This window comes from Schistocerca piceifrons, chromosome X, assembly GCF_021461385.2.
Source record: "Schistocerca piceifrons isolate TAMUIC-IGC-003096 chromosome X, iqSchPice1.1, whole genome shotgun sequence".
In the NCBI taxonomy this organism is placed as follows: domain Eukaryota; kingdom Metazoa; phylum Arthropoda; class Insecta; order Orthoptera; family Acrididae; genus Schistocerca; species Schistocerca piceifrons.
In genome coordinates this window covers 153,538,420-153,553,043 of record NC_060149.1, presented here as the reverse complement: position 1 = coordinate 153,553,043, position 14,624 = coordinate 153,538,420, and the positions used below count along the sequence as shown (strand labels likewise).

The following is a 14,624-nucleotide window of genomic DNA, read 5'->3' as shown; positions in this document are numbered from 1 at the left end:
TGCTCCATGATAACCCCTGTCCTGCATTCTTGGACTGGTGAAAAACACTATACATGAGTATGGTTGGGAAGTTATTCTGCACTCGCCTCATTCGCCTTATCTAGTGCCCTCAGATTTTCATCTTTTGTGCTCTTTATCAAACAACCCTCGTGGAACTTCCTTTCTGGATGAAAATATGCTCCAAACATGGCTCAACGAATTCTTCACCTCAAAACCACGTGATTTCTACAGTTGCATCTGCTATATGTTTACCTGTTGTGTTTATTAAACTTACGGAAAAATGTTACAGACTTCTTCAACAACCTACTAGTTTCAGCATGTAGTGAGAATGAAAGAACATCGGAGTGGTAAATACAGCAAATGTGTAATGACAGGTTTATTTCTCTCCTGGAGAATTAAACAACATTACAAGCAAAATATCAGTGCAGAATTTTACACTGATGGGACTTCAGACAGCTAGGACATTCAAGTATGGGTTTCTGTATTACCTGAAAAATGGTGGTTCAGGAGAAATGGACCATTTATTCTTTTTTCTTCCACACAGTGCAAAAATTGTCTGCCCCCTCAGCTGAGAGAGCAGGATGCCTGAATACCATGTAGCAGGCCTGGGTTCGATTCGTGGCCAGGTCAGAGATTTTCTCAACTCAGGGAGTGGATTTTGTGTTATCATCATCATCATCATCATCATCATCATCATCATTTCACAATCATCAACACACACATCACCCAATGTGGCGTCAACTCAAAAGACTTGCACGTCGGCGGCCGAACTTCCCCAGATGGGACTCTCTGTCATCACTGCCATATGATCATTTCACTTCCATTTCAGTGAAAAAATTACAACTGTTGGCATCCAACTCACAAACTGTATCATTTTTCATTGTGAAGTTTATGGTAACACAATTCTTAATACAGTGTGTGTTTTAATTCACTAAGTGTAACACCTACCTAATCCCAACAGATTTTCACCCCACTCGCCAATTTACTGAAGTAACATTTCACACAAAAATTTTATTTCTCTGGAAAAGAGAAAAATATGGAGAAAGATGGCTAAATTATAGAACATATTTAAAGTTTATAACCAAATATGACAGGTCCGCCCACAAAGATTTGAGTAGAAGCGAAATACACATGTGGTAACAAACAGGCCACACAATTCTTGGAAAAAATTACAAACTTTTTCCTTTCAGGACTTTTAAATGCCGACATGCACTTGTGTTGGCATAAATGATCACAGAAAACGAAATCAAACAATGGAAAATCCAGGATGGAATGGAGTCTCGTGTGTGTGTGTGTGTGTGTGTGTGTGTGTGTGTGTGTGTGTGTGTGTGTGTGTGTTTTGTTGACGAAGGCCTGAATGACCAAAAGCTTTACTTGTGAGACTTTTTATTGTGCCTATCTGCGACTCAACATCTACGCTATGTGGCGAGGAGCAACTAAAATTCTCACAGAAAATAATGATGATGAATGTAAACCGCATCTAACACCTTGGTTCAAAGTTTCATAAGCCACTTATTCCAAACAAAGTGTTCTAAATTTTTGTTTGATAATGGGTAACAGATGATGACCCACACATTTCTCACAGGTAATTTGCTCATTTCATATAAAGTCATGCTCATAAATTAAGGATAATGCTGATGCATGGTGAAGCAACGCTCTGGTGGGCAGTTTGCAGGCTTAAATCATCTTGCGGGATACGACCATGCGGTGGATTTGACCTGTGGCCATCGCACGGTGGCGTTGGCAGCAGTCCACATACGCAGAGGTGTGTTGGTGCACGTTAGAGTATGGTGCAGCGAGTAAGTGTGTAGATGTTTTCAGACGTGCTAATGGTGACTGTGTGTTGAAAATGGCTCAAAAAACACATATTGATGACGTTAAGAGGGCTAGAATACTAGGGTGACTGGAGGCTGGTCAAACACAGCAGGTCTTAGCACGGGCCCTCTGTGTGCCACAAAGTGTGATCTCAAGATTACGGCAACGATTCCAGCAGACAGGAAACGTGTCCAGGCACTACAGTACGGGACACGTCCACAGTGTACAACACCACAAGAAGATTGATATCTCACCATCAGTGCCCGCACACGGCCACAGAGTACTGCAGGTAGCCTTGCTTGGGACCTTACTGCAGCCACTGGAACAGTTGTCTCCAAACACACAGTCTACAGACGACTGAACAGACATGGTTTATTCGCCCAGAGACCTGCAAGGAGCATTCAACTGACCCCTGGTCACAGGAGAGCCCCTAAAGCCTGGTGTCAAGAACACAGTACATGGTCATTGGAACAGTGGTCCCAGGTTATGCTCACGGACGACTCCAGGTATAGTCTGAACAGTGATTCTGGCCGGGTTTTCATCTGGTGTGAACCAGGAACCAGATACCAGCCCCTTAATGTCCTTGAAAGGGACCTGTATGGATGTCGTGGTTTGATGGTGTGGGGTGGGATTATGATTGGTGCACGTACACCCCTGCATGTCTTTGACAGAGGAACTGTAACAGGTCAGGTGTATCAAGGCGTCATTTTGCACCAGTATGTCCACCTTTTCAGGGGTGCAGTGGGTCCCACCTTCCTCCTGACGGATGATAATGCACAGCCCCACTGACCTGCCATCATGGAGGAGTACCTTGAAACAAAAGATATCAGGCGAATGGAGTGACCTACCTGTTCTCCAGACCTAAACCCCATCGAGCATGTCTGGGATGCTCTGTATCGACGTATCGCTGCACGTCTTCTAACCCCTAGGAGACTTCAGGAGCTCTAACAGGCACTGATGCAAGAATGGGAGGCCTATTCCCCGGCAGCTGCTCTACCACCTGATCCAGAGTATGCCAACCCATTGTGCAGCATGGTGATCATATTCTATATTGATGTCGGGGTACATGCGCAGGGAACAGTGGCATTTTGGAGCACATGTGTTTCGGGATGGTTTCCTCAACTTATCACCAATACCGTGGACTTACAGATCTGTGTCGTGTGTGTTCCCTAAGTGCCTATGCTATTAGTGCCAGTTTTGTGTAGTGCCACATTATGTGGCACCACATTGTGCAATTATCCTTAATTTATGAGGACGTGTGTAGTTGACAAAAAGATACCACCCAAATTTACTTAAAACCTGCTAAGTTAACTCACTGCTGACAGCTAGGCAGCAAAATTTTGTCACTAGCTCTATGAATTTATCGAAAGGACTGTGCACAATTAACTTACCTGTCACTACTACAGGTAAAAATTCAAATGAAAATATGTAACTTTATGTCCATCTAGTGTTTCTGACAAAACAATATGTGCTGATATGTGGGCATATGCTGCTCAATATGTATATTACATATTTTAAAAAACAAATAAAAACAATGTAAAAGGGAATGAAAATACAAAACAACACATCATCATCATCATCATCATCATAAATCCATTTTACATCCGATATGTACTTAAATACTGGAAGATCAGTTGATAAGCACCACAAAAATCCTGGAATATTTTTAATTTTTAGCTGTTCAGTGACTAATACAGCCTTTCTGTCCTCCCTGAACCCCCCTTATATTAGTACATAAATATCAACCAACACTCCCTTCACTTCAGTAAAAGAATTACATGAGGAATAAGAGCACTATAAATAAATTTTTTTTTAAAAAACTGCCGTATCAGCCCGGGACACTTCGTGAAGTATACAGCTACTAAGGCACTCTATAAAACATATACAACTACTAGAAAGTACATACATCTCACGATTACTTATAAGTCACTGGCAAACATTTGGCTATTAACATTTTTCTCAGTGATCATATATGTATAATTACATACTGGCATTAAAATCATCTGTGATTTAACAATAAATATGACTTGTCAGATTACATCACATGAAGAAAAACAAAAAAGAACAACAACAAACAGGTTCATTTTCGTAATAATTATAATAATAATGATAAAGAACACAGAAATGGAATGGATTTCCCCACTCTTCACTTGATGCACTGTGTTTATTAATCACTTTCCAAACCTCTGTTCACATTTACCATAAGTTTGTAACAATCTCACAAATTCTCTTACTGTGATGTTGTGATGGCTTCGTAACCTCCTGCAATGAATGAAGAAATACTTCAATGAGAGAAAAAAAATGAACTGATTTATACATTGATAATTCCTGACATGCAGTGAAAGCTCTATCAGGTGGTGAACTGATAGAACACTTAAAAATATGTATCGAAATATAATCAGAAACTAACACATGTAACACAATGGCTCATCAGTTACTTAAAGCACTGTTTTATGTTCAGCGATTGCCTGCTTGAAATGGCCTGGACACAACGACTAACCACTATGATGTACAATAACTGTTTCTTAGTCAATATCACTGAATCACTACTCAGTGCAGCGATCGTTTATCATTTGAGCAGTTATACGTGGTAACCAACACAATATTTTATAGTCATGTTAATGAGTCAAGAAGTACTGCAAAACAAGGAAACTGCCAGATCACAAAGATGAACACTATTTTGTAACTCAAATACTTGAATCTGGATAATTATAACAGCATATCGTACACTAATCATGGAACACTGTCATCATATGAAGAGCGTACTGGAGAAGGACCAATTTCATTGAAGGACAATGCTGTCAAATTTCTAAAATAGCTACCAAACTGTGACAGTAAAATTTACACCAGATCCTCCAGGTGATATTCTCTTGAATGTATATTTAGCACTGTGAACCATGGAAGACAAGCAAATCTTAGCATTCTATTGAATCCATTAGAATGTTCAAAAGGCAAATCAGCTACTACTTGGTCATTTACTCCAATGCTATGCACTTTCTGACAAACATGTTGTTTCCGTTTGAAAGATGTGAAACAAAAATGAATTACATTCTTCATGAAAGTCACCTATAGAAATTTCCTAGCCTTTAACAAAACCATGTGCCTCTACTTCCACAACTGGTTGTCAGATCTCTTTCCACATTGAAATATGTCAAAATTCTCTCAAATGAAGTGTTGTGTTTCCATTGCAGGATGATGATCATGTTTATTATTTGGTATTTGGGTTGAGCCATACAGTTCAATGTCTTCTAGCATTCATATAGACAGAAGGTTTGTTCATAGAGAAGCGGTGAAGTTACTGAGAAAATGTGTAAGAATTGTAGGAGTTTAGCTGATTGTAACTGATATCAGCCCAATTTAATAGGCACTCTGTTGTTTGTAGATAGAGCATCTGTTCATTCATACTGAACAAAAGCAGCCAGCACATGGAAAAAATCTACAGTAAAGGAAGGATACAACTCCACTGTAAAAGTGTACATGTACGACAAAGCTTACTGAAGGAAAGTATTGCTCATTCTAATGGCAATATTATGAAAAACATATTTGCTACTCACAATATAGAGGACATGGTAAGTAGCAGACTGCCACACATTTAGACTTTCACCCACAGGCCTCCTTCTGAAGTAGAAAACAAAACACACACACACACACACACACACACACACACACACACACACACACACACAATTATATACTTTTTTTCACACAAGCACAACTCTCACACATGTGACCACTGTCTCTGTGGTCTGTGACTTAAAATCTCCTCTATTGTGAGTAGCAATCCATCCTTTTCATAATATCGGCATTATTCCATCCTGGATTTTCCACTGTTTGATTTAGTATTGCTCAGTCTCATTTTTATATCTTTTTATGTGCAGTTGGTAAAAAGAAGGTCTATCTGTTGTCACAGCAGAGCTAACACACTGCACAATCCCAAAGTAATCTCTCACTCACTTAGTACAATCATACAAGGAAACTTCTTTTTTATAAGCAATGTGTTGCAGTCGCCATTTTGAAACTAAAATTCATTTCTGCTGACACTGTTCATACAGTCTCACTGATACGTTTAACCCAATAATAAAAATTTGATTCTCACTGTCTCCAGAATTTTGTCAATGTTTGGTGGCTTTAATATATGGGGTGTCCATAGTTAATGTTCCAGTTTCAAAATACTGTAGAAAGAGAACCACTACTCAGAATGACGTCAAATTTGAACAGCATATTATTGACGCAGGGGGGATCATCATCGAACAAAAACAAATTTAATGAAAATTTGACTAACAGATGACACTAAGCATCGGAATATGCACCCCAACAGATGAGTGGCTCATGGCTGTTCCTCAGTTTGCATCTGAGATGCTCAATGCTCCATGAAATATTGCACACTGCTGGTAAAGTTATTTTACGAGAATGATGACTGTGCGCCAGTAGCTATACATAAGTTCCAGACACTCAAAGGCATAAAAAAAGGCATCAGTCCATGTCTGCTAAGGGTCTAATTATTACAAAATTCAAAAAGGTAGACACTTTTGAAGAGCAATGCAGCAGAGGGAAGAAAGCAGTTGCTAAGACATCCGTCGAAGATGTGGTCACAGCATCTCAGGATAGGTCAACTGGTGGTGTGCAAACGTGCAGTGCATGATGAATTGCCCAAATATTGGACATGCCTGCAAGCACAGTGCATAAAATCTTATGAAACATCCTGCACTGATATCCATACAAAATCACTCTTGTTCAGGAGTTGCTTCCTGCTGACCTGAAAGCAAGACAAACATTCGCTCTGGAGTTTCTTGCTTGCAAGGAAGTGGACAATGAATGGCCATGGAACATTCTACAGACAAACGAAGCCCATATCCATCTCCAAGGTCATATCAATATGCAAAGTTACAGAATATGAGCAACATAAAATCTGCATGCACATCAACTTCATTCTGCAAAATGAGACCTGTGGATCCTGTTCCACTGGTACATCTACCTACATACTCCACAAACCACTGTATGGTGCATGGTAGAGGTTACCCTTTGCCACTACCAGTCATTTCCTTTCCTGTTCTACTCACAAATAAAACATGGGAGAAATGACTGTCTATACAGCTCAGTATGAACCCTAATTCTTTGTATGTTATCTTCATGGTCCTTATGCAAAATATATGTTGGCAGCAGTAGAACAGTTCTGCATTCATCTACAAATGCTGGTTCTCTTCATCTACATCTACATGATTACTCTGCTATTCACAATAAAGTGCCTGGCAGAGGGTTCAATGAACCACCTTCAAGCTGTCACTCTATCGTTCTACTCTCGAACCGCATGTGGGAAAAACAAGCACTTAAATTTTTCTGTGCGAGCCCTGATTTCTCTTATTTTATCATGAAGATCATTTCTCCCTATGTAGGTGGGTGCCAACAGAATGTTGAGAAGATTCCATCGCAACGAAAAACGCCTTTGTTTTAATGATTGCCATTCCAATTCACGAATCATGTCTGTGACACTATCTCCCCTATTTCGCAATAATACAAAATGAGCTGCCCTTTTTTGTACTTTTTATCATCTGATGACTTTACAAGAGGGTAAATGACAACATCATCTGCAAACAATTTAAGACGGCTACTCAGATTGTCTCCTATGTCATTAATATAGATCAGGAACAATATAGGACTTATAACACTTCCTTGGGGAACACCAGATATTACTTCTGTTTTACTCGATGACTTTCCGTCTATTACTATGAACTGTGACCTTTCTGACAGGAAATCATGAATCCATTCGCACAACTGAGGAGATACTCCGTAGGCATGCAGTTTGGTTAGAAGACGCTTGTGAGGAATGGCGTCGAAAGCCTTCTGGAAATCTAAAAATATGGAATCAATTTGACATCCCCTGTTGATAGCGCTTCCTTCATGAGTATAAAGAGCTAGTTGTGTTTCACAAGAATGATATTTTCTGAAACCGTGCTGACTGTGTGTCAATAAATCGTTTTCTTCAAGGTACTTCGTTATGTTCGAATACAGTATATGATCCAAAACCCTACTGCAAATCGACGTTAGTGATACAGCCCTGTAATTCAGCGGATTACTCCCACTTCCCTTTTTGGGTATTGGTGTGACTTGAGCAATTTTCCAGTCTTTAGGAACGGATCTTTCTGTGAGCGAGTGGTTCTATATAAATGCTAAATATGGAACTATTTTATCAGCATACTCTGAGAGGAACCTGAATGGTATACAATCTGGACCAGAGGCCTAAACTTTATTAAGTGATTTAAGCTGCTTTGTTACATCAAGGATATATACTTCTATGTTTCTCTTCTTGGCAGCTGTTCTTGATTGGAATTGAGGAATATTTACTTCATCTTCTTTGGTGAAAGTTTCGGAAAACTGTGTTTAATAACTCTGCTTTAGTGGCACTGTCATTAGTGACTTCATCGTTGTTATCGCGCAGTGAAGGTATTGATTGTGTCTTGCCACTGGTGTGCTTTATGTATGACCAGAATCTCTTTGGGTTTTCTGCCAGATTTCGAGATAGAATTTCGTTGTGGAAATTAAGAGCATCTCGCATTGAAGTATGCGCCATATTTCTAACTTCTGTAAAACTATGCCAATCTTGTGGATTTTGCATTCTTTTAATTCGGCATGCTTTTTTCGTTGCTTCTGCAACAACGATCTGACCCATTTTGTGTACCATGAGGGATCAGTACCATCACTTATTAATTTATGTGGCACACATCTCTCAATTGCTGTCGATACTATCTCTTTCAAAACATTCCACAACTTTTCCACACTTGCATGATCAGATCGGAAGGAGTGAAGACTGTCTCTTAAAAAGGCGTTAAGAGCATTTTTATCAGCTTTTTTAAATAGATATACTTTGTGTTTCTTTTTGATGGTTGCAGGTGTTACAGTATTCAGCCTAGCAGCAACTGCCTTGTGGTTGCTAAATTTTCTCAATAGTATTCCTCAAAAAGAACTTTGCTTTCCATCTAGGGATTCCCATTTGAATTCTCGAAGAATTTACATTAACACTTTGTGATCAAGGAAGCTGGGATCTCTCTACTTCCTCTCTTGTTTTGCCATCTGCCTCCTTAAATTCACCTTATTTTCATTTTCACCTAATTACCATTAACATGCACAAGTATAATCTACATTTCCATAAAAGAGAAAGTTTGGCCCTCAGTCTTAAGGAATATAGTACCAGGTCTCATTTTGTGCATAGTTTTGTGTATGCAATTAATTTCCTAATTAATTTTGACCATTCCTAGTCAATGTATTTTGTTATACGGTGAAATCAGTAATTGTTTCATGACTTAGATTCAATTGTTGACTTATAAATGAATATAAATTCTGTACTACTTATAAACATTTGCAAGATGAACTACTAGGATTCTTAAAGTATTTATTTGGCTCTATTCAGAAACATACCAGCACAGCCAGCCTTTAATTAATTCCAAAATAATTACCAGGTTTGTCAAAAGTATTGTTTGTATAACTATATCTGTTAACTTCATTATTTAAACAAATAATTCGGCCTAACCTTTGTGATAGAAGGAACTGTTAAAAAGGAGGAATTTTTCATGTATTCAGTTAATTGAATGAGTTATGTTTTAGTTGTAATTTCTGTAACTTAAGTATTGTTTCAATGCCTATTATTGTGGGGATATATAAAGGACCGATTTTTGGTCCTGAGTCTGGTAGTCCACAGCCGATTTTCAGACGGGAAATATGTATTTGTTACATTAACAACACTGCATTAACTTAATATTGGAATATGTGTACACAAATAGACCGTGTGTTAGAATAATTAATGACAATGTCTGTTTAATTTATTTGAAAAATAGTGTCACACATACCGTATTATTCTGCAAGAACTATAAACTGCATGGTTAGGATTTTACTGCTCATAAGTGGTCAACAGCAAACTATTATAGCAGTATGATGATGTTGCCTGCAACCTATTAATTAAGCTTATCAACAATTATCAATAGTGAACTGGCCATGTAATTGTGTTATATTGGGGGGTTGTGAACAGTTAAAGTAAAGACCTGTGAAACTCAGTTGTGCAACTGTCAGCTACATCAGTTACAGTATTCAGTGTTGAACTTCCACCCCCCATTTTTCAGCCAATATAACAATGCAGTATGTCAACACCGAGGACTATCAACGAAGAAATAAAGCAGGCGAAGATCAGAATTTGTGTGTTGTCTGACCCTACTGGTGTGGTGTAACAAGCGCTGTAACATTGTAAGAGGTACAGAGGCAAGGGAGTCTGCTGGGGCTTACCCCAGTTCACCACCACCACCACCACCACCACCACCACCACCACCACCACTACTACTGCTACTGCTGCTGCTGCTGCTGCTGCTGCTGCTGCCAAGCCATCATAATGCACTTAGGTTTAGCATACAAAGGATTGCATCATAATTTATGAGTGAGATTAAAAATTAAAATAACTTTTCCAAACTTTTTCAGTTTATGCTTCAGTATATTAATGTTAACAATGTGATATCTCCGAATGATTGAATGAATGATTGAATTAAGCTACACAACACTATTTTTCAACGTAATTCTCCATTCAATGTTACGGCCTTACGCCACCTTGAAATGAGGGCCTGTATGCCTGCACGGTACCATTCCACTGGTCGATGTTGGAGCCAACGTCGTACTGCATCAATAACGTCTTCATCATCCGCGTAGTGCCTCCCACGAATTGCGTCCTTCATTGGGCCAAACATATGCAAATCCGACGGTGCGAGATCGGGGCTGTAGGGTGCAAGAGGAAGAACAGTCCACAGAAGTTTTGTGAGCTCCTCTCGGGTGCGAAGACTTGTGTGAGGTCTTGCGTTGTCATGAAGAAGGAGAAGTTCGTTCTGATTTTTGTGCCTACGAACACGCTGAAGTCGTTTCTTCAATTTCTGAAGAGTAGCACAACACACTTCAGAGTTGATCGTTTGACCATGGGGAAGGACATCGAACAGAATAACCCCTTCAGCGTCCCAGAAGACTGTAACCATGACTTTACCGGCTGAGGGTATGGCTTTAAACTTTTTCTTGGTAGGGGAGTGGGTGTGGCGCCACTCCATTGATTGCCGTTTTGTTTCAGGTTCGAAGTGATGAACCCATGTTTCATCGCCTGTAAGAATCTTTGACAAGAAATTGTCACCCTCAGCCACATGACGAGCAAGCAATTCCGCACAGATGGTCTCCTTTGCTCTTTATGGTGTTCGGTTAGACAACGAGGGACCCAGCGGGAACAAACCTTTGAATATCCCAACTGGTGAACAATTGTGACAGCACTACCAACAGAGATGTCAAGTTGAGCACTGAGTTGTTTGATGGTTATCCGTCAATCATCTCGAACTTGTGTGTTCGCACTGCTCCGCCATTGCAGGAGTCACAGCTGTGCACAGCCGGCCCGCACGCGGTAGATCAGTCAGTCTTGCTTGACCTTGCGGCGATGATGACACACGCTTTGCCCAACGACTCACCGTACTTTTGTCCACTGCCAGATCACCGTAGACATTCTGCAAGCGCCTATGAATATCTGAGATGCCCTGGTTTTCCGCCAAAAGAAACTATCACTGCCCGTTGTTTGCAACGCACATCCGTTACAGACGCCATTTTAACAGCTCCGTACAGCGCTGCCACCTGTCAGAAGTCAATGAAACTATACGAGACGAAGCGGGAATGTTTGAAAATATTCCACAAGAAATTTCCGGTTTTTTCAACCAAAATTGGCCGAGAAAAAAAATGTGTTGCATTACTTATTGAACTGCCCTCGTATATTATTTTCAGAAAAAATAAGTGCCACTAAATAATGAAGCTAGAAAGCTAAAAACTGTTCATAATGTGCCAATGTATGTAACAATTAAAAATTATGAGTCTCAACTTGATAAGAGCAATATTTGGGTCAAAGTTGGCATTTTTACGAAAAATTGAAGGACCTAAATATTAGACTCAGAAAGATGAAAATTCATATGTAGCCTCAGTTTGATCTAAAAATCTTCTATATGTGACACCAATAAGCTACCTCTATTAGTTTTCAAGTTATTTACTAAATTTCAAATTTGGAATGAAAATGTACCTATTCATAACATATTAAGTATCATTCGTATTTGCAACAGAAAATTCTAAATACAGCACTTGATTAAGTTCAGGAAATAATACAGCTGAACCAAGTTTCATGACTTTATTTTAAATAATAATAATAATATCAAGGAATCTTAAACAGGCAGTTCAGAGGTCATGTTCCACTGTCAGTTCCGTTCTAAAAATTCTAGGCAGCAAATTTTAAATTAAGTCAAGCTAAAGCTTTTTCAGTAACTGAAGCCAACTTAATTCATATAAAAATTAAGAAGATTGTAAATTATTAAATGACAGAGCTATTAATTAATACAAGTCTGAGAAAGGGGCTGTTTAGACGCTGTTACCTGTGCCTAAGACAGTTGATAGCAGATGTTCCGAATGGCAGTCTGCTGCACCCATATATAAATAGGGGCGGAGAGGCAACACGAAGAGACACTTCGCACAGAGATATCAATCTGCCCGCATCAGTCAAATGCCTACGTGCATTGTGCCTCAGATAACGTCAGGGCTGGGCAACTACCAAGAGCGATTTCGGTAAAAGTAGAAAGTGAACTAACGAGGACTGTACACCATTCCAGATTGCTTAGATTTCACAGAAGTAACTGTTCGTGTGTTGTCTGCAATGCTGACAAAACCGCATGGCAAGTGGCGAGATTATTTTCCACTTTTAAAGTGAGCAATTAACTTTTGGAGATTAGAAGTCAGGGCGATAGACTATTTTACCAGGAACATGACATAGAGGTCACCTCTGAACTGTTAATGGTGCTGTTTCCAATAGGGACATTATTATTATTAGGAATTTTATTATGTTTTGTGTATGTTCACTTTTACTGAATATAACAATCAGTTAAAACTCAAAATTTTCATTTCCAGTCATTGATCCTGATCTCACTGAGTAAATAGCAAGTAGAAACATTTTCTTTTAGTGAGCACAAGGTGTAATGTGGCCTTGGAGACTGGAAATTATGGTCAGTGTGTTCACTATCATTTTCTGGCTGAGCGCAGAAATAGTTTTCAGGCTCTTGTAAACAGCGAAGGTAGGTGTTGAGCATGCATAGACAATCAAGTGCTTTCTTTTTTCACATTAATGACTTAGCAGAAAGTAAATACCAGTTAGATTATTTATCCGCTGCCCCACATCAGTAACAAATCTAGCAGCCTACCTCTGAATTGCTTCGATGTTTCCCTTTAATCCAACCCGGTATGGATCCCAAACATTTGAGCAGCACAGAAGATTGGGTTGTACTAGCATCCTATATGTAGTCTTCTTTACAGATGAACAACACCTTACCACAACACCTCGTGAACTTCTCCCAACAAACCAAACTCGAACATTCACCATCCATGCCACAATCCTCACATGCTCATTCCATTTCATATTGCTTTGGAACATTATGCCCAGATATTTAAATGACATTACTGTGTCAAGCAGGACGCTACTAATGCTGAATCCGAACATCACAGGCTAGTTTTTTCCCAACTCATCTACATTATCTTACATTTTTCTACATTTAGAGCTGGCTGCCATTTATCACACCACCCATAAATTTTGCACAACTCATCTTGTATCCCACAACAGTTACTCAACTTCGACACCATCCCATACATCACAAAATAACCTTAGATTGCTGCCCACCCTATCCACCAGATCACAATTGTGGTCCTACAATACTTAATTGGGGCATTCTTGACAATACCATTCTCCCTGATGAACACTCGTCGTCAAGTACAAGGCATTTGGTTCTATTACTTAAGAAGTCTTCAACCCACTCACATATCCGGGAACCCATTCCACATGCTCGTACCTCCTTTAACAGTCTGTAGTGAAGTATTGTGTGGAATGCTTTCCAGAAATATAGAAATATGGAATCTGCCTGTTGCCCTTCATCCACTGTTCGCAGTATATCATGTGAGAAAAGGACGAGCAGAGTTTTGCACAAGCGATGCTTTCTAAAATTGTGCTGCTGCTATGAGAGTCTTCTGTGCACCAACGTCACTTCAATAGTGTGGATGTGTGGGTAGAAACATTTTTGGTACTCCTCCACACATTGCACAGCCTAGGAAGCGGCTCCTGCAGATATGTTTCAGAAATGCTGGAATTCTTAGTTGTCATTTCCCTACAGCCTGCTTGTCCAGATCATCTACTCTTCATCCAGGTAGCTTCTGGCTGTGGCGTTACCTGAAAGATGCGATCAGTGCTCCAATTACGACTGTAGCTCTGTACTGAAGGCACGCATTGTGCAAAGCATTGTGAACGTGACCCCAAGACACTCCAACAATCTGTCGTGGAACATGCTGTTTCTCGATTTCAACTTGGGGAACAAAAAGGTAGACAGCATATTGAACATATCTTGCAGCAGTCTCATGACAATTAGAAACAAATGTCATGTTGCTTTTTATACGATTTTTGGCCTCATGACAATGAAAAACTGATTTTTCCCATAAGACGAGGTATGACATTGCTGTGGTGGATGAGTTTACCTAACCAAAGGTGCCATAATTGTTGACCGCCAAATTTGTGTGGTTATGTACACCGAACGGTATGGATGATGTAATGTGCAACTCGAACCATAGGCACTGCATTGCAATTCATCTGTCATTTCTAGCCGAGCCCATTTATATTAAGATGCTTACAGCATTATCTATTGGTAAAATTTTCATTGAAGTTTTTTTAATCCCAAGGCGTTTCTCACTGTGTCAATAGTATGTTGCTCAAATTTTACATCATTCTGAGC

At 39.6% G+C, this 14,624-nt stretch overlaps 1 protein-coding gene across 3 annotated transcripts in view; it reads right to left on the bottom strand.

The window, feature by feature from the left end:
- Positions 1-3,380: 3,380 nt before the first annotated feature.
- Positions 3,381-14,624, bottom strand: part of LOC124722892 (dehydrodolichyl diphosphate synthase complex subunit nus1) — a 31,966-nt gene continuing 20,722 nt past the window's right edge. For all 3 annotated transcript variants that reach the window (XM_047248032.1, XM_047248034.1, XM_047248033.1), the window contains one exon: positions 3,381-4,077. In XM_047248032.1, the coding sequence (XP_047103988.1) occupies positions 3,987-4,077 (91 nt within the window). In that variant the 3' untranslated portion in view covers positions 3,381-3,986. The remainder of the gene's footprint in view (positions 4,078-14,624) is intronic.